This window comes from Amphiura filiformis, chromosome 4, assembly GCF_039555335.1.
Source record: "Amphiura filiformis chromosome 4, Afil_fr2py, whole genome shotgun sequence".
NCBI classification, from domain to species: domain Eukaryota; kingdom Metazoa; phylum Echinodermata; class Ophiuroidea; order Amphilepidida; family Amphiuridae; genus Amphiura; species Amphiura filiformis.
The window spans coordinates 40,686,861-40,713,963 of NC_092631.1; the positions used below are offsets into that span (position 1 = coordinate 40,686,861).

A 27,103-nucleotide genomic window follows, 5' to 3' on the forward strand; every position below is an offset into this window, starting at 1 on the left:
TCCCTTAGCGCGTCCACATTTGTCGGCAATAGCGCTGTACGCTGTCGAAGTTACGTAATAATCGGATTAACTACCATAGCAATAGGTGAATCATGATGATTACTTGCACCTGTAAGATTAGTATCTTTGAAAAGACCAGTATTGTATTCAATCTATATGTTCAAAATTGTTTTCACCTACTGCTAAATGGTAATTAATCCGATAAATTGCGTAACTTCGCCAGCGTATGTCCGACGTGTTATGTCCGATAAACCTATTACCGGGCATAAATCCCTCCTTTCTACATGAGCATCATCAGAAAATTTAACCCGATTTTAAATTTTTTCACTGAAAACTCACTTTCAATAAACGCCCCTCTTTAGAAAAAAATTACAGACAATGCGGTAGGTATGTCATGTAAGAAAAATGCAAATTCAAAAGTTCCAAAATTCAGACCAATTTTGTATTTATGTAGGTTCTATTATTATTATTATTATTATTATTATTGTTATTGTTATTGTTATTGTTATTGTTATTGTTATTGTTATTATTATTATTATTATTTTAGTTTGACAAAGTAGTCCCATTTTACAGTAGACTTAGCTCTACAGGCTGAGTCAAAAAGAAGTAAACTCATGTTTGAGGGGCTGTAACTCAAGATCTGCAAGGAATCTGCTAAAAATGAAAATACCACTGGAAAGAGCACATTCTACACGTCTAAATAAAAACAAGAATTGTTGCAATTGCAGACAGCAAACTTGAGCTATACTCATTTGAATACAACCACCCATTTTTGTAACTGAACACGGTTTCAATTCCCAAGTAGGGGCATACCTGTTATATTGATTGGTAAGGCGCGATATTCAAATGCAAATAAAGTTCTGTGGCAGGTGTGGTTTCGATCAATAATTCCTACATGTTAAAGGGCTCTTTTCAATATGAATTTTACCTCATTGCACTACATTATAATAAAACGGGCCAAATGACAACATGGCACCACAATTTACCGCACGGGAGCGCACGTTTCTGTCGACGAAGTATCATGAAACTAAGAGTCCCACTGAAGTTCAGCGTCTTTTTCGTCTCCAATTTCCTACAGCTAACCGGGTTTCATGTAAGGTAGCAGTATATAAAAATGTTAACAAGCTCAATGTGCATGGGACACTAAGGAACAGACAGCCGGAAGCTTCAGGCAGACCACGAACTGACCATAGCTAGAGTTAGACATGCGTTACAGCAAGACCAAATATCAGCTCAATCCTTTACCCAACATTCCCCAATCAAGCTTCTGCTGGATCGATCGTAAAGACTTGAATTGGTATCCCTACAAACTATAGTACCGTAATGGACTTTGTTGAATATTAATTAAAAGCAAAAGTTGTCTTTTCAACAATAAATCCTGTTAGCACTTTGCTGATTCGTCGAGATTGAAATGGATGAAAATCAATCAGCCGTGTGCAGCTACAAAAATGGGTGGTTGTATTCAAATGAGTATAACTTTAGTTTGCTGTGAGCAATTTCAACAATTCTTTTTTTTATTTAGACGTATAGAATTTGCTCTTTCCAGTGGTATTTTTATTTTTAGCAGATTCTTTGCAGATCTCGAGTTGCAGCCCCTCAAACATGAGTTTACTTCTTTTTGACTCAGCCTGTATATCGCATTTTATACATGTAGGCCCTACATGGTGGACATATTTGAAAAAATGACAAAAATAAAAAAAATAACAATGACTCCCATCATCATGCTATTTTTTTCTGGGGGGTCCCAAATTTACAAAAAGTCGGCTTCAATAAAATTGCGACCTCCCATTCGTCAGCAAAGATTTTGTGACCCCGCCCCCACCGTTTGCACCCCCCCCCCAAACAGGCATCGGTCTTTTGGAATAAAATAAACACACTATCTGTAGTCATGTTGTGTTGTGACTCCCTACATTTTGGTCATCAAAAATATTTTATGACACCCCCTATTTTTCTTTCCGTATATTTGGGACCCCCTAATCATCTTATAAAATCCAATTACATGCCTTTCTGTTATCATGCTTATGGCTTAATAAATGTCATCTCCATCTACTTCCAAGGCCATACTGCCCCCCCCCACTGAGCCCTCTGGAGGGTTTACATTTGCTACCCCCCCCCCGAAACTCGTGTAGGTCATCCCAATAAGGATGGTCAATTGCTCCTGCGCCTGAACTTTTTACCCGATCATGGAGGGTGCGATGGAGAGTTTTCAGTGCCTTTATCTTAGCATGTATCTGCTCCCCCGACCGTATGGGGAAGCCATGTAATACTAGTAGCGTGGCTATCTCCTCCCAAAGCTTTTTTTATCCCAGAAATACTTTCCGTGTCTCTCCAAATTTTGAGGATACCCAATGTTCCCTTGTCATTCCAATTGACCCCTCTATTGCGTTTATTTATATTAATATTTGCAGCTGCAGCCATGATGACATCACGCAGTAAATTACTCTGCTCAGTGGCGTAGATTTCTTTTTGACATTGGGGGGATGGAGTTGGAAAAAAAATTTCAAGTATAGTCAATCCAGCACCTTTTGGCGACATAATAAGTTTTTGGTTTAATTGTGCGCGAAGCGCGAAAAATTTTGCTATTTTGAAGCTAAACTGATGAAATAATGGTGTAAAAGTAGAATAAGTGCGCGCGATGCGAGCGAAAATTTGCACTTTTGGGGCAAAAAATGGGCAAATATGAGGTTAATTTGGTCAGAAACCCATTATCAGGCGTCAACATGGGGGGGGGGGGGGATTGAATGGACCATCCCCCCTGGCAAAATATTGGGGGATTTATCCCCCCCCATCCCCCCGGGATCTACGCCTATGACTCTGCTTAAAATTTTGCGCGAGTGATATACTCACAGTTATATCCGACAGCCCAATAGTGCTGCATGTCCACACGTAATTACTATTACCGGACGTAACGTTTCGATCGGTCTTAACAGCTCTTAACCCTGGTCATCTTCAGCCTTAAATTTTCATAACATGCAAATGCATGGAGTACAATACCAATCACCTGTTTATCTGGTATTGATCAAAGTAATCTTTGTACTCCATGCCAGGGCTATGACACTCAACTCATTTGCATAGCAAAATGACCCGTCTCCTCTGCAGCCAATTTCGTTCCGCTCCATCGAAATCAAGCTGGTCACGGAGGAGACTACCCTCCTTTGTGTTTGTTCATTTGTGTATGGAGAGCCCTTATTGGAGTCCGTAATGACTTAGGCTACGCTCTCAGCTAGAGTCCGACGCTGCATTGCACTAGAAAAACATTTTCTGTGAAATCGCTATAGAGCCAACCGGGAACACGTATTCGTTTTGAAAATATAGCATTAAAATTAGTATCACCCTTGTGGCCCCCGTGCAGTGGAAACCTTAATGTTTTCATTAAAAGGAAATGAAAATTAAAAAAAACACGGATCTACCTATAAAATGGGCACAGCAGTTTGTCTCAAATATGAATGAATTTTAAGAAACATACGGGATATGATGAACATTGACCTGACGCCATGATAGTAGGATCTATTAGTCGTTTTATATACAATGTATATACCGTATTGTCATAATACCAATATTTGTCATTATACATAATGAGTAATATTTAGCAACGTAAATGTGCAGTTCATATCAGGGCGATGTGACTTCATAGTGGCAATGTCGGGGATTATAGGACACAATCGATGGGGAGAGATGAGGTCCGACCAGGTCCGACCGAGTCTCCTACACAGGTTACGCTCCCTGTGGAGGGGCGGAACCAAACTGGCTGATGTGGAGACTAAGCCAGTTTGCGTCGGTCTGATACTCGTCTTTGACCATGCGCAGATCTGGCTGGTCAGGAAGATATTTAATATCCCGAATTTATAATATGGCTACCAGTTCCATCTATAACCGATTTGCTAGAGAATATTTGTTACCATGTTTAATAAATTCGTATTAATCGTATAATAAAATGTGGCCAAATGTATATTTGTGTACATAGTGTGTGGATCCACTCTTCTACGGACTTGGCTACTAAGCATGTCGGGAAGGATATGGCGGTATGCTGACCTGGGTCAATATGTTCTGGGCAGATGAGGTCCGACCAATTGCCTACGACCTTGTGTGCGATCATGTGTAACAGGCAATTCCCGATAATAATAGAGGTTCCCTGTTCATATGCACAAACGAATACTGATCTTTATGATATTCAGGTTCTTGTACATCGCATATAACATGTCACATAGGAGGTCATACGTGTTGACCTTCATCTATTGTATTTGTTCATCTGTGTATGGAGAGGATTAACGCCATTAAACGCCATTAAAACTCCATCAGTATTATAGTTAAGTCAAAAAACTCACTTTGGTGACCACTCTCTGGCTAGTAAGGTTTGACGATTGATTCGACTTCTATGGACCATTTAGAAACAAAATAGCCTCCATGTCCCTCGCGAAAATCCCGGCATTTTTCGCTAGAGGCCAAAATCCAAAATGGCCGCCGCCACCATTTTGAAAATGTAAGTTTTGAACCAGAGAACCTATAATCATGCACAAAGACACTTTTTCGGATATGTCGAGTACAAGGATTCCGATTCTGACATTAGTTTGACATTACGGCATCATTTTCACCCAGAAATCCAAGATGGTGGCCGGCACCATCTTGAAAAATTTAGTTTTGAACCAGAGGACCTAAAATCGTGTACAAAGACACTTTTTTGCATTAGTCGACCACAAGGATTTTGAATCTGACATTACTTTGGCATTACGACCTCATTTTTACCCAGAAATCCAAGATGGCGGCCGCCGACGCCATCTTGAAAAAATAAGTTTTGAACCACAGTACCAAAAATCGTGTACAAAGACACTTTTTCGGGTAAGTCGACCCCAAGAAATCCGAATCTGACATTAATTTGACGTTATAACATATTTTTTGCCCAGAAATCCAAGATGGCCCCCATTTGGTAGAGCGTAAATGTGATTTTTGAATGAAAACAGAAGCATAAGTGTGTCATTTCCGCCTTATCTGGGGTTCATGTCCCTTATATGGGGTTTAAACTGCCTTAACTTGGGTTTACATCCCTTATTTAAGGATAAGGCACCTTATCTAGGGCTTAGATGCCTTATCTGGGGGGTTAGACTGCCAGGTCTGGGGTTTACTTCTCTTATTTTAGGCTTATGTCCCTTATTTAAGGATAAGGCACCTTATCTAGGGTTTAGATGCCTTATCTGGGGTTTACGCTCCTTATCTGATGGAAGGCGCCTTATCTCGGGGTTAGACTGCCTTATCTGGGCTTACGTCCCTTAGTTGGGGTTAAGGCGCCTTATGTGGGGTTTAGATGCCTTATCTAGGGTTTAGACTGTCTTATCCTAGGTTTACGTCCCTCATCTGAAGTTAAGGCGCCTTATCTGGAGTTAAGATGCCTTATCTGGGGTTTACATTCCTTATCTGGGGTTAAGGCGCCTTATCTGGGGTTTAGACTGCCATGTCTGGGGTTTACTTCTCTTATCTTAGGTTTATGTTCCTTATTTAGGGTTGGGACTACTTTATCTGAGGTGTACGTCCCTTATCTGGGGTTACGGCGCATTATCTGGGGTTTAGACTGCCATATTTGAGTTTACGTCTCTTATCTGGGGTTAAGGCGCCTTATCTTGGGTTCAGATGCCTTATCTGAGGTTTACGACCCTTATCTGGGGTTAACGACCCTTATCTAGAGTTAAGGCACCTTATGTGGGGTTTAGATGCCTTATCTGGGGTTTATGTCCCTATTTAGGGTTAAGGCGCCTTATTTGGGATTTGGACTGCTTTATCGGGGGTCTACGTCCCTTATCTGGGGTTACGGCGCACTATCTGGGGTTTAGATGCTTTATCTCGGTTTAGACTGCAACATGCTAAGGTTAAGGCATCTTCGCCACAGGTAAGGAACGTAAACCCAGGATAAGGCCGTCTAAACCACAGATAAGGCGCCTTATCCTTAAATAAGGGATGTAAACCCAAGTTATGGCAGTTTAAACCCTATATAAGGGCCATGAACCCCAGATAAGGCGGAAATGACACACTTATGCTTCTGCTCTCATTCAAAAATCACACTTACGCTCTACCAAATGGGGGCCATCTTGGATTTCTGGGCAAAAATTATGTTATAACGTCAAATTAATGTCAGATTCGGATTTCTTGGGGTCGACTTACCCGAAAAAAGTGTCTTTGTACACGATTTTTGGTACTGTGGTTCAAAACTTATTTTTCAAGATGGCGTCGGCGGCCGCCATCTTGGATTTCTGGGTAAAAATGAGGTCGTAATGTCAAAGTAATGTCAGATTCAAAATCCTTGTGGTCGACTAATGCAAAAAAGTGTCTTTGTACACGATTTTAGGTCCTCTGGTTCAAAACTAAATTTTTCAAGATGGTGCCGGCCACCATCTTGGATTTCTGGGTGAAAATGATGCCGTAATGTCAAACTAATGTCAGAATCGGAATCCTTGTACTCGACATATCCGAAAAAGTGTCTTTGTGCATGATTATAGGTTCTCTGGTTCAAAACTTACATTTTCAAAATGGTGGCGGCGGCCATTTTGGATTTTGGCCTCTAGCGAAAAATGCCGGGATTTTCGCGAGGGACATGGAGGCTATTTTGTTTTTAAATGGTTCATAGAAGTGGAATCAATCGTCAAACCTTACTAGCCAGAGAGTGGTCACCAAATTGAGTTTTTTGACTTAACTATTAGGACGTAGTTCAGTGAACTCACCGTATTGCTATTCCAAGTACTTTGATAATACAGATAATATGTACTAATGGGTCGAGACGATTGCATTGAAAAACCTAATAAATTATTCATAACAGTTACGTAATCAATCGATAGTGCGGACACTTTTCATTTGCAATCCACCAAAATTCGTGATCTTTAAGCGTTGGAAAAGAAACCGCGTGAATAGAGTGCCCTCTCAAGAATATCTTCTCTCTGTCCATGCATTAGCATATCTTATGGAGCGTGTCTGGAGGATGATTTGAACTAATGACCTTTCGTGCACGCACTCTAGATATCGGTTGCGTTCTGGGTGGGTCTAGGTGTATACGGTACGCTCAGAATTGTGTATATATTACAAAACAAAATGGCAGAAATCACCGACCCAAGTTTTACACCAAAGGTAGTACCACCGCCGGACCAACCTAATTTAGGAAACAGCAAGGGACGCCGAGGAAAACGAATTGTTGTACTCTTTATTTTTGCCACATTCGTTGCTCTGATCATTTATGGGACAATCTCAACTTCAGTCAACCTTGATTTTCGACCGCCTGATATTTTAAGACAACATTCGCACGATATAGTGCGCCTCGACAGCTCTCTATTTAAACACTCGAGCCAACCTGATTCCGATTCATGGCTTCCATCATTCAATTATTTCAAACACTTGAATGGAATTTACACGTTGTCTTCCAATCCGTGGACTCGTTCAGATGATGCAGGAAGTATGGGCACTACAAGCGCTGAGAAGTCGTATTACAAATTACTAAGTCCAACGGACATCAAAGTTGGTGATATAGTACATGTTGCTGTCATAGCACGAGATGCCAATGAGAGGAAGCGTGTAAGGGGTGGTGACTTCTGGTTTGCCGTACTCACTTCTAACAAGAACCCTGCAGCAAGCACTGCAGGCAAGATCGTAGACTATGACAACGGGACATATAGTGTATATTTTGTCGCGGCTTGGAATGGATTTGCCGGAAGTCCAAATTTCTTTAGTTCATCATTCAGACGCTACTCGCTTCCAAGATTCTCTATGGAACACACAGCGTGTTCTATGGACAGCTTCATATGACATTGGTAGCAAGAAAGTCGACACATCTTGCTTTCTAATAACATCCGGAACATGGAAAAATATGTGTGAATACCCGAATCCAAAGGCACTTGGAAAAACTGGTTTTATGTGCGAAAAACGAAATGGCTTTCCTTGCTCTTCTCTGAATCATGGTAGCCCTAGCACAAATCGGAAGAAACAGCTAATGTTTGATGAAATAAAACGACTTGTAAACGGTCACGAAAACTTATTTGGAATATCGAATGGAGCTTGGAAAGTAAATCAACGTCTACGTTCTGGTCCTAAACAGATAGAAATCAAAGGACATGGGTATTTAGTACCACCCATCGATTTGCCTTACTGTGGTCCTAACCTAGAAAGACCTATAAGTGACGGGTTTTGGCATGATGGAATCTGGACATCTTTCAAGTGTAAAACACCTAGCCTAGACGTCCAATATGTTGGAGAATGCCTAAGAAATAAAGAAATATATTTACTAGGTGATTGTACAATAAGACAATGGGGAAATTTATTGGCTTCATTAATGTCTGGACATGATTTTGTTGATGGCGTTGATGATCAGCTTGTTAAACACCACGTTAAAGCCTATAATTTCACACTGACATTCAATTTCCATCGGTTAAGAGTTGGTATAGTGTATTCATGGGATATTAATGAATATGAGGTCGACGTACTAGATTCTTTAAAAAATCCTGAATGCAATTATGTCATAGCCCTTGATGCTAGTTTTCATTACGTTCAGTGGTCAAGAGAAGCTTATAGAGACCGCCTTCTACACCTTCGCGCTGCTTCCATGGAATTACTTGCAAGATGTCCAGATGTACCGATTGTTTTCAAAGGACCTCATCCTCGAGATCACCCTTACAACGTTTACCTAAATGTTGCAATTAGTGATTATATAATTCATGAAATGCTACAACTCGCGCGAAACATTTTCAATCAACCGGGAGTACAGATCTATTTCTTGGAAACGTGGCACTTGGCGCTCTCTTACCCGTCCCCAAATAAAGTCCATATGCCATTATATACTGAGAAAGAAGCGGAGGTCGAAATGTTTTTGTCATATGTCTGCCAAAAGAAAGGAACAAAATAGGCTAAAATATTGGAACATAATAAATGCTATTCGTGTTAGATTGATCTAGATTCACATTATGTCAGTAAACACATAAATGTATTTAAAATGTTATAAACGTGTTTTGCTTTTGGTCAAAGCATTTTAATGTTGGGTTATATAAGGGCCATAAAAACATTTTGAAAACGTTTCATAAGAAAAAACCCCAATGGCACGACTAAGGAGGCATTTAGTATGAGGTTTTCAGGCCTCACTCACATTCACGCCCTCTATTGAATTCCTTAAAATTCTAGGGTTTAAAATTTATTTCTTTTGTTTTTCATTGTATTATGAGGGAAATTATGAGAATTATTGAAAATAACCATTTAGAAAAAAATCTTATGTTTGACTTTGTTTTATTAGGCTTTGCAAATATATTTCTTTTGTTTTTTATTGTATTATGAGGAAAATTATGGGAATTGAAAATAAGCATCTAGAAAAAAGTAATACTTATGTTTGACTTTGTTTTATTAGGGTTTGAAAATCTATTTCATTTGTTTTTCATTGTATTGTGAGGAAAATTATGAGAATTTAGATTTACAACCCTAATAAAACAAAGTCAAACATACAAATAACTTCTTTCTAGATGCTTATTTTCAATTCTCACAATTTTCCTCATAATACAATGAAAAACAAAAGCAAATTTTTATTTTTATTTTATTAGGGTTTGAAAATCTATTTCTTTTGTTTTTCATTATATTATGAGGAAAATTATAAGAGTTGAAAATATTAAGAACCTAGAAAAAAGTTATTTTTATGTTTGGCTTTATTTTATTAGGATTTGTAAATGTATTTCTTTTGTTTTTCATTGTATTATGGGAAAATTATTAGAATTGAAAAGAAGCATCTAGATAAATGTGATTCTTATGTTTGACGTTGTTTTATTAGGGTTTGTAAATCTAAAAAAACATGAGAATTGAAAATTCATTGAAAAGTTAGATCTTTATATTTTATGTTTTGTATTATTGTCGTATACTTTATCCAGCATTTACCTATATATACGGTATATTGTTTAGTGTCTCAAATAAGTATGAGGTATTAGGGGTTCTTTTCAAAACATGTCCGGTTTTTTTTTCGACCCTAAATCGTACCGTATCTACCCCAGGAAACACAAAAATATTTTAAAACGTTCTAAACATAATATACTTTGGGTTTTGGTTTAGATAAAAACGTTTTAATAACATTAAATATCGGGTTATATAAAAAAAGGTCATGGAAACTTTCTTTAAAAAACGTTTTGTATGAAAACACACTGCGACAAATGTTATTGTAAAATATATTTTGCAAACGTCTGTTAAATATTTTGTCAAGACTTGAATAACAATATGTTAGAATATTTGCATTGGGTTATCAACAAATGCTTTATAATGTTATGAAAAGGTTTTCATCCATTTGTACGTCCTTCATACAGGGTGTCTCAATAAATATAGGCCCTGTGGATTGGAGGACATAACTTGAAATATCGGCAGTAAAATTAAAATTTTCTTTAAGATTCCTAAACCATGAAGTGCCTGCTATAAAATGATGCAAAAGCCATCAAAATCTGTTCACGCGTCACTGAGATAATTGAAAAACTACAAATAGACTCATTTTGACCTTTTCCAATGGGCAATACACATTTTAAAACAATAATGTGTTGTATTGTTGTTTAGAATGGGATAAATATATAAATGAAGTAAACACCCAGTGTTGCTGGATATGTTGTTATGATGTTATTTATCATTTTTAGTGTCACATCGATGCTATCACCTGGACCATTTCATTTTGATGGAACCAATTTTATTTCAATATAAAGGCCAGCACTGTTGCTTGAGAAATGTGAACACATTATTTAGACGAAAATACTTTGCCATATTGATAACCCAAAGTGAAAGGTGTGAAAACATTCTTTGGGAGATTAATGATTGATATGTTGATTGATTGATTGATTGATTAATTGATTGGTTGTTTGTTTGTTTGTTTGTTTGTTTGTTTGTTTGTTTGATTGATTGATTGATTGATTGATTGATTGTTTTATTGATTTGATTGATTGATTGATTGATTTGAATTACTGGTTGATTGATTTTCAACTTAACTCCCACCCAGAAAGTTTACTTCATTTTGTTTCTTCATTGTAAACTACAATGCAGCACATTATTTTTAACGTGCATTTCCCCATCGGAATGGTCCAAAAATGTGTATATTTGTACAATACCAATTATCTCACTGACGCGTGAACGGATTTTGATAATTTTTAAAGCATTGGTTTTTGAATCTGTAAAAAAAATTCACTTTACATGCCGATTTTTACCAAATTCCACAGGGCCTATTTTTATTGAGACACCCTGTATAACCCGATATTTAAACGTTTTGTGGCAACCCTTTCTTACCTTTTGCGAATGATGTCGAAAACGTTTTGTGTGTGCTGGGACGTCATTTAGAAAATGTCGTCATTATGTTAATGTACAATATCTTTTGACATTTTTGAACAATATTTTGTCAACACTTACGGGATATTTCCGTAGAGCCTGAATGCAAGAATTAAATGTTTGATCTAAGTTCCATGTCATAGGTGAGTCTGGTCATGATATCTGCTGTCTACGGAAATATCCGCGGAGAAATAACTTGCACAGGAACCAGTCAGTGTATGTAAATCAAACGGCTCTTTTCAGAGCCACTTGAAACTTCAAAAAGATCAGGATTTGACAAAGGGTAGCAACGTCATACAACAGAGTTGCAATATATCGTAATCCCAAACACAAATGGTCTATATAAGTCAAATAACCCATAATTAAAATAATTAATTAACAAATGACTTGAAAGTGGCTCTTTTAAACATCAGTCTCTGAGAAACATCTCGAAATAAAGAAGATCCAATGTGAAAATGCATAAATGTCAATCTTAACTCATCATGAAGGATTGGTATATCCACAGAAAGCCATTGGCTATTAAATATAATGCTGATAACAAGTAACTAACCTATAATTTATTTTAACAGATTATTTTCACAAAAATTCTTGTGAATAAAAGATATCAAACTCGGGGAGTACTTGTGTGAAGTTTATATGCTATTATTAAATATAATTTATCCCTGATACAGTTTAACTGTGCGGTTGATGAGCCCGGCTTTATCGCGCGGGCGAAAACCGGTTCCCGTTGAAGGTAATTTTACCTTCTCATTTATCCTGTATTGTTTTAAACACTACAAAGCATTTTTTAAGAAATTAAAAATTAATTGATAATATCAAATGAATGCATTCCTATCATAGAATACGATTATCCATTTCCAGCTAATATATCTGAGATTTCATGTAGCCGTGTTTTACAGCTCCCGTTCGGCCCCTTGGGGCCATTTAAAAAAATTGTTTTTTTCTTCCCGAAAAAATTCGGGTTTTTTGAGAACCGATATTTACAAATATAACCATACGCACAATAACATAATTGAAAAAGAAAAACAAATAAGCAAAATTTATTCTTGTGAATAAGAAACAAACGTCTATTTAGATGAGTTAAAGACAAAGTCAACTCAATGTGTTACATTATACCAAATGACCTTATTAAATTAAAAGAATTTTCCTAGAATCATTTGTAAGAGCAAAAATCAAGAATCAAATAAAATTTGATTAAAGATTAATGGCCAGAGGGCTAGTATTATGTGGTTCGCCTCAATTTGGTAGTAACTTAGGCCCGGGGGGCACTCAACTGAAATTTTGGTAGGGGTGTGCGGCGCAGAGCGCCGAACTTTGGGAACTAAGAACTGATATTTGGAAAAATAGGGGCTTGATGAACTGAAATGTCAACATTTGTAGTGGGTCTTGTGAACTAAAATTAGGCCAAATTATAGGCTTTGGAGCTAAAAAATTCCAAAATTTTCCAAATTTGGGCTAAAGAGCTACAATTGCCAGAGTTTGAGGGTCAAAGAACTGGAGCATGATTCCAATGTGGGTCTTAAGGAACTGCCGGGGAGCCTGAAAAAGGGACCCTTGACCGCCGCACATACCCATACCCCATTTACATGTGAGTACCCCCTCCGAGAACTTAGGTGCGTATTTCGCTGTGCGCAGTATCAAACCGTACACGCATGTATACAAGAGTAGTTCGTCCGCACGCTTGCGGCGCACTAACCTCATAAAGCATTGACGTCACAACCGAACTTGATATGCACCACACTATGTATATACACATTAACGTCTGTCACAGCGGGGAAAAGGGAATCATGGGTTGTGGTGACTTTTCGTATTGCATTAACAATAATATTGGTTTCAGTTTCCTGATCTTCTATCGTTACTTTCCATGTTTTGTCGGCTAGTCACTGTTGAATAGCTCAAACATTTGTAGAAGCATGACACTCGCCCTCCCCTTCTGATTGGTAAGATGCGATATCACCTACTGCAGGAACCAAATAAATACAATTTATGCTCGACAGGATCTACTACAAACAATTTTAAGTGTAGACTTAGTTGAAGCAGTCAAAATATCGATTTTCATTATCTGAACTAATATGTTACTGAAAAATAACACTTTGCTGTTTTGCAAAAGTTCATTCTACAAAATCATTTACTTTGAAAACTTGCTTGATTTATTGTTGTTAATGAGTTATGTATGTTTTACAAAAGTGTTGTTTCAGCCCTCTTTACAACATAACTGAAGAACCAGAGGACCTACAAAAGTATATCTGTGATATCTGAATTCTTCTACACAATCGCTATGAATTGATTAATGCAATTTTTGCTAAAGCTCACTACCATTCGTAAGATGCTGTGAGCTACCAAATCGCAACAGTTTAAAATAGTTGCTAACCTTAAGGGATCTAGAACGAGCGTTTATGGCGTTTCGACAGTATTTTTGTGGGACATGAGAGCACCTCAGACGTATCGAATTGCATTCTGAATACGAAGCATGTCTTTCTGATATCAAATAATTTTCATTTTTGAAATTCACGATATAATATAAATTTTATGACAAATTATTAAAATATGATATTTTTCAAATTTTTGATATATAACAGTCGTCGAAATAAATTTTATAAATCTAATGATATATTCTTAAAGTGTATGTAGCTGGGAGGAAAAGCCGACGATCAATTGAAAATTGTGACCTTTTATATTGAAGATATAGATTTTTTCCCCAAAAGACCTATTTTTTTTGGTGTTTTGGGAAAAAAATCCATATCTTCAATACGAAAGGTCAAAATTTTGAATTGATCGTCGGCTTTTCATCCCACCTACATACACTTTAAGTATAAATCATCAGATTTATAAAGTTTACTTCAAGTACTGTTAAATATCAAAAATATCAATTTTAATGATTTGCCATAAAATGTGTATTACATTGCGAATTTCAAAAATCAAAATTATTTGATATCATCAGGACATTCTTCGTATTCAGAATGCAATTCGATATGTCTGATGTGCTGTAATGTCCCACAATAAATACTGTCCAAACGTTCATACCCAAAAATAGATTGATTTACAATATAATTTTTCCTTTTCGTAATTGAAAAAATATGATTATTTTTAATATTTTCAATAAGCCCCAGGTAGGAATCGAACCCGTGACTCTTGCATCAATATGCAAGCGATCAAACCACTACACTGTACACCGACATGCTGAATTCAGAGTGATTTAATTATACAATAATCTTAGCAAAAGTGATCAATACTGTTTGATCGTAAATTTATTAACTATCTATAAAGTGCATATAGTGTTTCAAAGTATAAAATAAATAAATCCAAGTTTTCCGACGTGACCCCGTGAACTCACTTTGCACTGTACGCTCTATTTTTGGTAACTCGTAGTTACACCGTGCAATCTATGCGGACCTTCGCACCTATGCGCCTATGCGCACCTTTGCAATTTCACTCCCATTCAAGTACATGTACTCCTGTGCACTTTTCACCCCTTTTTATACTGCGGGTAGCGGCATGATCGATTGCTTGAAGCCCGGCCCAGGTGTGAAGTAATAAACAAATGGCAGACCTATTGTGACCCGGCAGCACAAACGAGCCGTAAATTCCCTAAATTGTATTCCGTGTTACGGTGTAAAATGTGTACGAAGGTCGTATTCATCGATAACTTAAGCTGGCCCGACTTCCGTCTTATTTTGATAGTCAAAAACTAATCAATAATCCTATTGTTGAAGTGGATAATAAGCTTCTACCTTAGATGGCCGGCTATAGAACTTTTAATAGCTCTGGTCTTTGTTTGCTTTTGCTAAATCCTGTTCAAGTGGGGTTACCAGGCATTGTATTTTGTACAGGTATGCATAACCAACAATTAACAATGAGAGAACTTTCTTAAACCTCGTTGACTTGGGGATGATTTGAAATGACCGCCAATTATGACTGTTTGATATATATTGCCAGCAATGTGGAAAAAGAGACACATGTAAAAACGTAAAAGCTATAATTTTGTTGAAGGAGCAAAGTTTAACAAACCATAACCTCGCTTCTGGATATCGTTTGAAGTCAAATGATATACCATTTTTAAGTTTATGATGTTTATTTTTAAACACGAAATAAAACAAAATTGACCGGGGAGGAATTTACGGCTCATTCGCCGTGGACGGTCACTATTATGCTGATGGTGCTCTTCGGTTTGATTATATGTCCGGTAGGCCTACATGTATAATGTGCTCCGACTGAAGAAAATTGATATTCAGAAACATTGGCCTAATGCACGATGTGCATGGACTAACTGCGGTCTATGGATATAGGCCTAATGATACGATGCACATAACTTCAGTTTATTTAATACACACGCGTTGCATAGAACATTGATGTCACGTGACATTGCATTTTCATGAAAAATAATTCATATATCTGAAATCATAGCGTTCGTGATATCGTTGCTAATTCTAAATAATAATGTGGAAATTAAATCGGTTTCAGTTCCATAGCATTATAATTATATTTATTTATGTTAAAATCTTTCTGCACTTAATTTCAAATTGCAGGTATGTTTTCGTGAATGAAGATTTTAAATGATAAATTAGGGCTGTTTCCCCGGAAATATATTTTAAATTAGTTCAATATAGGCTCCTACTAATTCTACAGTCCCATGGCCTAATATTCCATATGTGACCCGTTACAGCGAAAGGTACCTTATGTCGGCTGCTACATGTGTCTGTTTTTCCATATTGTTGGCAGCAAATATCAAACAATAATGACAATCTGAAGTGGCGGTCATTTCAAATCATCTCCAAGTCAACGAGGTTCAAGAATGTCCTCCCATTGTTAGTGGGTGGCTATACCTATACAAATGTAATACAATGCTTTTGTAACCCACCACTCATGCCATTTGAATAGGGATTAGCCATAGCAAATAAAGACTGGGGCTGTATAACAAACAGTTCTATAGACAGGTACAAGCTTATTATGCTCTACAACAATAGGATTAATGATTGGTTTAGAATGCATTTGGCACTAGCAAAATGAGGCATTTGTAGCTCCCGACTTAAGGTACCTTTTGCTGTAACGGGTCACATATAGCATCATATAGCGAAATGTGCACTTGAAAGAGTGTTCACTGCCTAGGTATAGAGTGAAAGTGCAAAATATGCCTACATTACTTTCAACATAATTTTAGTCTGGGACCTATGGTGTTCTACGGGAGACCATCACTGAGCCATCTATGATAATTGTTATTTCTTTTTTGCACGGCTTTACGGTGCCTTTCAGCTGTGGGGCCTGGGTCGATTATGAGTTCTGAATATGATTTCTTATTTACAATGATATTGATAGTCCTATAAACATAATTATGAGTATTATATCAGAGAAGATACTCTGTTACAGAAATATTGTCACAAATTTAAATAAGTTGTTACCAGGTAGGCATAGGCCTATTTATAGTTCCAACAAAATTCTTTTAACATCCCATCTTTTACCAATATTTTTGTAGGCCTAAAGAAAACAAAAACAATAATTGGCCAGACAAATGTCCACAGCAAAACAAACGCGAGCAGCAGCTATGAGATATTTTTGGCCCCGTGCTGTGCGACGATTATTATGAAAATTTTGACCTTTCGTATTGAAGATATAAATAAAGTTTCACAAAAGGTATCAAAATTGTAAGCTGCTCGGAAAAAATATTCATATTTACTACCGGCAGTGGTGATTTTTAGCAAACCCGGTTGAAAATTTTCCTAATCATGTGTGTTACCTGTCTGCAAAAGGAATTTAATTTTCGGACTTCGAGGACTGTTAAATGATAAAAATATCAATTTTTAACAATTTGCCATAAAATTTGTATTATATCGCCAATTTCAAAAAAATCAAAATTATTTGATATCAGAAAGACATTCTTCATATTAAGAATGCAATTTGATGTGTCTGATGTGCTCTCAGATCCCACAATAAATACTGTGTCAACGTCGCTACCCCAGTCCTAAATGACGTTAGATACGAAAAAGATCATCATCCAATCATCCAATATATACACTATATGCAATGTTGTTTGCTACAGGAAGTGACATGAATATTCAGGATTTGCGATCTTTAATTAATAATGCCCTTTTTCTAATAATTCTTTGAGCAATTCATTTATAAACGTACTATTCGACAAAATGGCCACACCAATGTGTGTTCATCACTGGTATTCATTTGTTGCAGACTCTGCATTACTTGTGGATGGTGTCATGAATGAAGTAGATACCGTCTTCACAGTGGGCTTTTGATTTTTAGAAGACATGCCAGACGCTCCCGACGCCTGCTTCCTACCACACATCTTTTGACGCCAAAGTTTCCCAGCGCGTTCAGTAAGAATCAACGCCCAAAATATCAACACTCCTTGCAGTGAGTTGAGAATAGTATATATGTAGTTGAGGATGATGTTGGATACTATGGTTTGGACAAATCCCAGCAGCCATGGAAGTCCCATCAAAATCGTTAGCTATAAAGAAAATAATAAATTACTCTTAAACTGGTAAAACTTCCTTCATAATCCTGTAGTGTTTTTGCATGGTGTGGTGTATACGTGTTGCGTAGTGTTTTGATAGTTTGATACTCGTGTTAAGTGAACAGGATCTCGGGGTGATTCCTCGACGGAACTACTTTTGGGGTATTGTCTGTGATAAATAAGCTCTGTCTAATTGGTATAATGTTTAAAAACTTTGTAAGCATATAAGCCAATGGGACCATGAAAGTGACCCATCTTTCGGTAGGGACCTTCAAATTAATTTCAAGCGCAGGGAGCCATACTAATACATGTTGTTACAGAAAATATTATGGGTGAATAAATTTGGCCATAAGTTGAGAAATAGGCATCAGAATCCAACTATTAAAAAAAGAGCGTGTAGGCCATCTGATTCTGCATCTTATACGCTAATTTTACTTGAATCGGTTGACTGATTGAACAAATGATCGATTATATAACGCACGCGTCAATTCTTGCCAATCCGAGTTTAAAAAAAGATCATTCAACACAATGCACACTTGTTGTTAACACGTGGGATTCATATTTTGTTTCGAGAAATCTTTTTCGTTCTTCTTAAACAATCAGTTTCTTGCAAAGCATTTAATTAGGTTAAAATGCTGCACGATATTAAGAATAAAAGATTGCATAAAAGATGATGCTCGGTACTTGTAAAAATATTTTTGTTAATGTTAATATAATTATTGAATAAAGGATTATTGCATAAAGAAATCGAACTGGCTAAAAAGCTTAAGTTTTCTCACATTAATGTTTTTGGAATATTTCCAAGAAATGTAATATTTAAATCTTTGTAAACATGTTGCTTAATATCAAAAATCACACGTAAAGCTGTAAGCACTTGATCATTACCATTACTTTAAACAAAAACTTAAATCATTATACATAATATTGCACAGTATCAAAAATTAAAGCTACAAGTTCATTACTTAATCATGTCTTTCTTGGTTTTTTGACAAGTTGAACACATTGCATAAAGAGTATTGCAAAAATCTGTTAGTGTTATAGCTATCCAATTTCATGAATCCATGTTAAGTTTCTTATAATTCAACCACAGTGTGTAGGCCTATCAATGTGAAGGCAATTCGAAAATTATGTATTCAGGTTCGCCTTCAGCGAAACCATGAATAACATAGCACCATATGATTATAAAATAAGAAACACAAACGTTAGGAAAGGGTGAGCGAGTATGAAAATAAACTTAGAAATTTGTTGATTGCGATGACTTTTGTCCAAATTCATTCACCCGGTTTCTTTTTTTTTCTCTTTTTTTTCTCTCTCTCTCTCTCTCTCTTCTTCTTTTTTTTTTGGGACTCCCTGTTTACTTTATCTCGCAGTCAGTTTCGAAAGAGTGAAGATATGACTTCTCGGACTGCCATAGAGGCCTTGCATGTGACGTATCATCCCGTAAATATGGCGGACTACTCAAATGCATTCAACAAAAGCATGATTGCAATCTACCTTGACAGTTCGTCTCACACACATAACCCTGCACTACGATCAAATAGGTTGATGACAACATTTGATTGAATGGACAGCACCCCGCCATAACTACGGTGAAGGACACCGGCTCAAATCCTTTGTTAGGAGCCAATCGATAATTTCATGCAGGGCCTCTATACTTAAACACGCACTGTAAAATATATTGAAACTTACCTTATGAACTTGGCATGTTAACATAACAGTCTACATTAATCACTTCAGATCACGACTATAATAACCTAGCCAAAAGAGTCGAAAGGAATTTCCACACGGCTACAATCACCCTATGATAATGATGATTTGATATATGAATATCCTTCAAAAAGCAATAAAAAGAGAGTTACAATGCAATGTTTACCTTGACATAGATGCCTATTTCCATCTTTATCCGTTTTGATGACGTCTTGGTAGTTCTTCCGGATGACATTTTTCTACGGAACGTTATTACAGCATACAGGAACAAAATCACATTGAAAAGAAGAAGCGCAGCTACAGGTGCAGAAAAGCCCCACAAGACTGCAAATCCATCGTGACCTATAAGCCAACATATGGCAGCATCCTTCCTACCATAGATCGGAGCAATATCGGTACAGTCGCAGAAATGAAGAGTGATGCAGACTCCAACGATGATTAGAGGTCCACCCCACGCGTAAACCATATATCTTGCAAGGACACCCATTTCCAAGGACTTATTTCGCACAAGAGTGCTCCGACTCATTGTACTTGTCGTGACAAGACTTACAGCATTCATCCAAAAGAACGCAGCAAGCCAGAAGAACTGACTCATAACGGCTGATGCAATACAAAGGTTTAGTGGGTTGATTAGACGTGGAGAAATCAGAAACATGAGCTGTGCGACGAAAAATGCTACCAAAAAGTTCATGATGATGTAACCGGTGATATTACGTAAGTGTTTAAAAATGCAGTAGCTGATGAAAGTCATGAAGGTTGCAACAAGAGATAAAATGAAACACGCAAAAGAAACGTAATTCAAAACTTCTTGCACCTTGGTTGCTTGTGGATGAAAGTAAGAATAACAAACTTTTAAAGTCCCGTTTTCTCCAAAGTTGAATTTGTCGCTTGGGATCATCTTCCCACTTTCCTTATGAATGATGGTTGTTCCATTATCTGCGATGCTAATCTCGTATTCATCCGGACCGATTTCAATTTCAGGACAAGGTATCTTTACTGTATCAATACAGGCATTCCATATTATAGAGACCATGTAGCATTCCTTGCGATCTTCCCAGATATACTTGATTAAAGTTACTGTATTGTTGACATTATCCAAGTTGACACCATCGTCGGAAACACACCCAACTCTTTTGACATTGCTTACACATGTTATGTCAGTAGAATAGTTTCGTCCCTGGCTAGTATTGTCATTCAACGACAAAATCAAAGATGATACATTGCAAAATAGGTGTCCCTCGGTTGAAATATTCCTCCATGACAAAAGGATATTGTTAATCCAGTAATGGTTGAATTGGTGAATCCTTCATTTACATGAACAATTACTGTATCCGTGTGCAGTGTAACGTTGCGTATAGCAGCAATAGTTGCGTTACTCAGGTATCGATTGCTATAAGCAATTTGTTCCATCCAAGCAGCCTTGATGCACTTTTCGTAACCTCCTGCAACTGATGGGTTTCCAGTGGGTAACATTATAGGTAGGGAATCTACACGCACAGCCACGCATATTCCGCTGGAGAGTCTGTAGTTTGGCGGACAACTTAGCAATCTACAATCTTGCGTGAAGCGGTCAAACACTTCCCCAGGATTGCATCGATTGCTGGTTCCACCAAAGTCAAAAAGGGCAAGAAGTTCCGGTATAAAAACTTCCGCTTGTAGCGATACTACGGTAGGTGCAACATACCTGAAATTAGTTTCTGCTAAGTACCCACAGTATGGGTTTGGTAGATCCTTCACCACTGGTAGCCTTAGATGGTTATCTAACGTGATATTTATTGGAAACTCATCACTACAAACAGCACACAACTTGTTCGTGTATACTTTGTTTTCCATACGAAATGGTGCATAGTATGTATTGCAACCTTCTCTGATACTAATATGACCACGGCAGTTGGCTACTTCTTCCAAATTAAGGTAGCATGTACGAGGTAACTCACTCTTAACTGGAGGAAAAACATTTAGTATCCTGACATTGTCCTCAGTTGTATTAGTAAGTCCAAGTTCCCATTCTTGCAGGTTTTTAAAGTCCTCCAAATTACAGATAGCACAGAAAACATTTCGATACACCTTGCGTTTCGCACCCGACGCGACTGTTTCCTGGACTGGCGTGAAAGTTATCGGATCCCTTGCGTTGGGTTCTTGTCCACACTGGAGAAAAATATCGTCATCTTTCCATGGATATGAATCGCTACATCCACTGATCAAAAAATATCCTACGTCAAAATCTCGTGGCATCATGAAAGGTGGAGAATGATGCACAGGCATCGGCATGCAAGTTTCCTCAATCCCAAGAGTCACTCCTGGTGGAGGACAATTGTCATTGGTGACGTAATCTGGACAGCAGTCGCCGTAGCTTACACACAATGGATCACACTTGCATCCGGTTCGTGACACTGTTTCCTGGGTACATTCGGTGCCACATTTATTCATCCAATCTTGCGTAGGGTCTTTGATATTAAAGAAAAAATTAAACAAAATGCGAATGATGAAATAACTGAATATTTGGGTTTTTTAGATACATCTAAACAACAAAGTAACTACTCAAGCAAATCTGTAAAGCGATCTGTTTAATTTAATTACACAAATTACATCTGATCTACTTACACAAAATTACATTTTAGGCGATTACAGAATGGCAAATATTACATGTATGTACTACAATGCGAAATCTTGTCTCAGCATCCCGCTCGCATAGATTTTAATATTCGCATTTCAATACTTTTTTTCATATTTTTTTAATCATCAGGGAAAAAACACGAAGCGGCCAGAAAAGAAGTTTGCCCAAAATGCAATAACAATCCGGCTTTTGCATAGCGTTTCGACTAAAAACCTAGAGCGGTTACCGCACCATAGCTGAACCATGTGGCTCAGTCGGGAGTATATTGTGGGGTCACATCTTCTTGGCATTTCGAGATAGAGACCCAAAGTAGGACCTACGGTGGGGAATTTTTTTAAAAATTATATTCTGTACTTTTTATTTTTTTCATTTGACCCCACTCGAGGGGGGATATGCTGTCATATCTTCTTGACATCTTCTTGACATTTCAAGATATGAAAAGGACCCACAATATGAATATTGACCCATGTCTAACGAGGAGTGTCACCCCGGAAGGAAAATTACTTTTATTCTATTCGTTTTACCTTTTCATCTTTCATTTGACACCACTAGGGGTCGCATATCTTCTTGGGATTTCGAGATATGGAATAGGACCCACAATAGAAATATTGATCCGGGTCTTATGAAGAGTATCACCCCCGGTGGGGAACATAATTTTAATACATTCTTTGCTTCTTTCTCTTTCATTTGATACCACTCGGGGGGTCACACCTTCTTGGCATTTCGAGATATGAAAAGGACCCAAAATATGAATATTGACCCAGGTCTTATGAGGGGTGTGACCCCCGGTGGGGAATTATTTTATAATGTTGTTTTAGTTTGTTCTCTTTCATTTGACACCATTCGGGGGTACATACCTTCTTGGCATTTTGCGATATGAAAAGGACCCATATGAATATTGACCCAGGGCTTATTATGAGTGCCACCCCTGGGTGGGAAATATTTTTATTATATTCTTTACTTCTTCCTCTTTCATTTGACACCACTTGGGGTTCATACCTTCGTGGCATTTAAAGATCAAATGGTTTGGTAAGTACGTAAGTAAGCAAGTAAGTAACATACACTAATATAGGCTGATACCATTTCATGATTCAGCAAAAAAACGTTTTTAAACGGGTTTTAAACCAAAGGAAGCTGGTACGACATAATGCCGGGTGACTCGAATACAAAATGATTGAAGGTTATTTCACTCCGATGGTACTGTTAAAGGGCAGGTCTATAGAAAAAACAACATCATATCATTGGCAAGCTAATATTATGAGGACAATGAAAATTACTCCTTTTTTGAGAAAATAAGACGTTTAAAATTGATATTCCGCAAAAACCAACTTAAGCGGTGAGTTCCTTCGAACGAGACAGATTTGGCCTAGAAAACCGGTGACGTCATGAAATGAGATGTGCCCGCTGTGAGAAAAGGGACTATAAACGCTCTCAATGGACAGAACGTATACTGTTGCTGTTCACAGAAAAAAATTCCAAATTAAGTATTACAAATTTCATGGTTTTTAAACATATGGATAAAATTAGCCGCTTCTTTTTTATATATTAGACAATTGTGATATTACAATTCATATGTATATCAATATCATGAGAAATATTAGGCCTACAAAATAAATACATAATTTGAGCTTAGAATTTCATCTGAGACCAGCATATAAACCGTGCTAGTCCACAAACTCATGTATCTGATTTCATTGTATATTGCAATGCTATAGTTTCAGTTGGATGAAATATTACAAAGCAAACGAATAGTAACAATTACTGTGTGGGCTTTGTTCCCGAAAGAGAATAATAGCGTGCATATTGTTATGCAGCATTGTTATGGTAAGTGATAGTACAACTCATTGTTGCTAATGTCAAACTTGTCAAAGTGATTGTGATTGTATGATGAGAGCACGATAAAGTGTCCGCTTCATTTACCTACGTCATCAGTCAAACGGGGGAGAACACGTACGCTTCAAACGGGGGAAGAACACGTACGAGGCTGAACTTTACCCACACAATTTCTCCTTTTTCAGGAGAAATACGCACAAAAAAATTGCAACAAGTGTCAACTTGTAATGTAATAATTATTCTCTTCAAATAGAGATAAATTTGTTTTTGCTATAGACCTGACCTTTAAAGAACATATATTTGCACACTCTTGATACATGTACTTTCGTGGACCGGAACTTCAGAGGATGATATTGTCTATCATGGGTGTCACCGACGGATTGTTTGTGAATCGGGATTGCTGTAGTCGTTGCTAGGGAAAGGCTTATTAAAATCTAGAATTTTGAGATATGATGCAATTGTCAAAACTGCGGTATGGTGTTTATTTACAATAAGGACTAATAGCTATGTTTTGATCTAAATCCATGTTCAAAGTGGGAGAGAATATTAATTGTATTTTCCAAAATGGGACATTTTATGGTGAGGATAATATTCTCCATTATTTTGCATGTGATTGACGTTAGGGACACTGGCCTGTATGGTCGGCCCCATTTTAGAATACTGGTAGCAAGCCAGTTACTAGGAATGTCAAAAGGTATGGCCATATTGTATGACAGCTTATATATTATACCAAAATGTAAAGCGCTTTGATACACATGAGAGGCGCTTTATAAATGTCAACATCTATTTATTTTCCTACTGGAGATTTCAACTTCCTCCACCATGTTAGACTACCCCGTAGTCCACTTGCCCATTGTGCATACTCTGGATATTGTATTTAAGCTTGAAACTCTGATTTAATTAATGTGTGCACAATTGATAGATTTTCACATCTGATCAGTCACCCTACTCCCTACCCTGTAGTCCACTTGCCCATTGTGCATAATCTGGATATTGTATTTAAGCTTGAAACTCTGATTTAATTAATGTGTGCACAATTGATAGATTTTCACATCTGATCAGTCACCCTACTCCCTACCCCGTAGTCCACTTGCCCATTGTGCATACTCTGGATATTGTATTTAAGCTTGAAACTCTGATTTAATTAATGTGTGCACAATTGATAGATTTTCACATCGGATCAGTCACCCTACTCCCTCTGTTTGTTAGCTTCCCAAGTGGACTACTGACATTGCCTTGCGGTTAAGATTTTTAACACGGGACTCTATGGAGAGTTAGTCCAATTTCTGGCTTAACTAAAATTGTCCATGATGTAATGCATCTTTAAATGGATCTGCCTTGTGATTGGTCGCCCATACCTCGCTATGGTTTAAATCGTCTGGGCCCGCGCCATTACCATTAACTACACCGTAAACAACTGTCTGTGGTATTTGCGGCGCTTTTGTGTTGACGCGAAAGTTAATCTCTCATCAAACATCTAGCGCGTCCATGCTTAGTACTTGTGGTTAATGGACTGATAAACAAGTATGCTTGACTGTATGTTTTTAGAGAGCAAAGTCCCGGGGTAAAGTTCTGCTTACAATTCAAAGTTCATAGTCGAATTTTCGGGGTTCGCTATCAATAAACTGGTAGATTCCAAAATCAGAATTGTTCAGTATTAAAGTGAGCCGTTATAATTATGCAAGATAATGTTGCATTCAATTACTTTTATTGTCACTAATCGTCTGATATTTTTAACTCTTTATGACCATTTTACTATTGAATACTTTAATTTTAATAAACATCAGTATAATTTTGAGTTCAACGAAATGGGTTCATCATGACTAATAATAACATATTTTTAATAAAATTCGACTATGGCATAGTCTACCACCATGTCCACGTCGTTTAGTGTTGCAACTTAACTATAGCGCCGGCTGGTTTAACGTGTGGCTGACCAGAATCGTTTTTAAATATTTGTATTTCCTGTTGGCTTTCCAGGGATTCAAACGATAATAAAGAGAAACAAAATTACCATAATCTTCACATTCCACTGCCACAATCTGGGGTTCCTGTCCCTCCTCGTCTTCCACACTCAGCACATTGCAATCATCAAGAGAATCTTCTTCTCCTGTACATTGAAAATCGATGTGCGCAATAGGCGAGTTGGCTTCTGGGAAGTTCAAGTCATTCCACGTTCCTCACGCCCGTTTCGAAGTATAATAAAGTTCAACGCGCACGCGCTAGATGTGAACTGTGACGTCATAGATCTGTTCGCAAAAATAGTCTCAGCAAGCCGCCAGTACTCCACTCGGCCAAACCGGCCGGCTCACAAGCACACCTATTTTGCTTAATCATAATGAAAATAGGGTCCGAAATTATGCCGAACTGCAACATATGTTTCCATATTAGTCAGCAAACAAGCAAACTATGCATTATGCACAACAAATGCGAAATAAATGTAAAGTTGACTTAAAAACTTCGTGGCTTCTTTTGCGTGTGTTTAAACGTAAACAAAACTGACCTCGTAAACCCCTGTCAGATTAAAGAAGTAAATACACGTTTCTCCACATCATCCGATATTCAAAACTTCACCAACATTAATTTATATACGAATGATATTTATTGAATAATAAAAGTGGATAGGCGACCCATATATTTTACAAAATAGTCACTTGAAAACGGACCAGTTCCAACACAGTTCAGTCGTGTTATCACGCACAGGTCAAGGTCATTAGAGGTTGTGGAAAAACAGCCCAAAAAGAATAATGTCTTGTTTGCGTTCTATGATTCACCCGGTTGTATTAATTTTTTTTTCATGTCGTTATCTTGACTAAAAAACAACGAACAAATAAGTTTTAGTCGATAAAATTTTTAAAACCGAACTTACTGTTCTATTATATTGTAAATAATTATTGTAATTTTAAATTTTATAGATAATTTCCATGTGGTTGAATGTTTTTTAGAAATTATAATAATAAACAATACGCTCTAAAATTGGTGATAACGTAAGCATTATATTTAAATATTATGGCCACCCAGGGAAATCCCGCGATATCGACGCGTTCGTCAACAACTGCTCAAAATCAGCTGTTTCGTTGTCGGCCGCCGTGGATTCCACGCACTATTATCAGCAATATCAACATGATCTGATCAGATTCTGCAGCAGTTATTGAATGTTAGTTGTAAAATGAGAAAAGCTT

The 27,103-nt window shown here is 37.3% G+C and overlaps 1 protein-coding gene and 1 long non-coding RNA gene across 2 annotated transcripts in view; both read right to left on the reverse strand.

Annotated features, from left to right (window-relative positions):
* Positions 1-27,103, reverse strand: part of LOC140150897 (uncharacterized) — a 413,208-nt gene that overhangs the window by 339,142 nt on the left and 46,963 nt on the right. The window lies entirely within an intron of this gene.
* On the reverse strand, positions 17,165-26,096 carry LOC140149556 (uncharacterized). Its single transcript, XM_072171634.1, has 4 exons — positions 25,936-26,096; positions 20,684-21,918; positions 19,638-20,648; positions 17,165-17,758 (listed from the first exon to the last, which is right to left on the reverse strand). The coding sequence occupies exons 2-4, from the start codon at positions 21,899-21,901 to the stop codon at positions 17,456-17,458; spliced, it is 2,532 nt and encodes an 843-aa protein (XP_072027735.1). The 5' UTR covers positions 21,902-21,918; positions 25,936-26,096; the 3' UTR covers positions 17,165-17,455.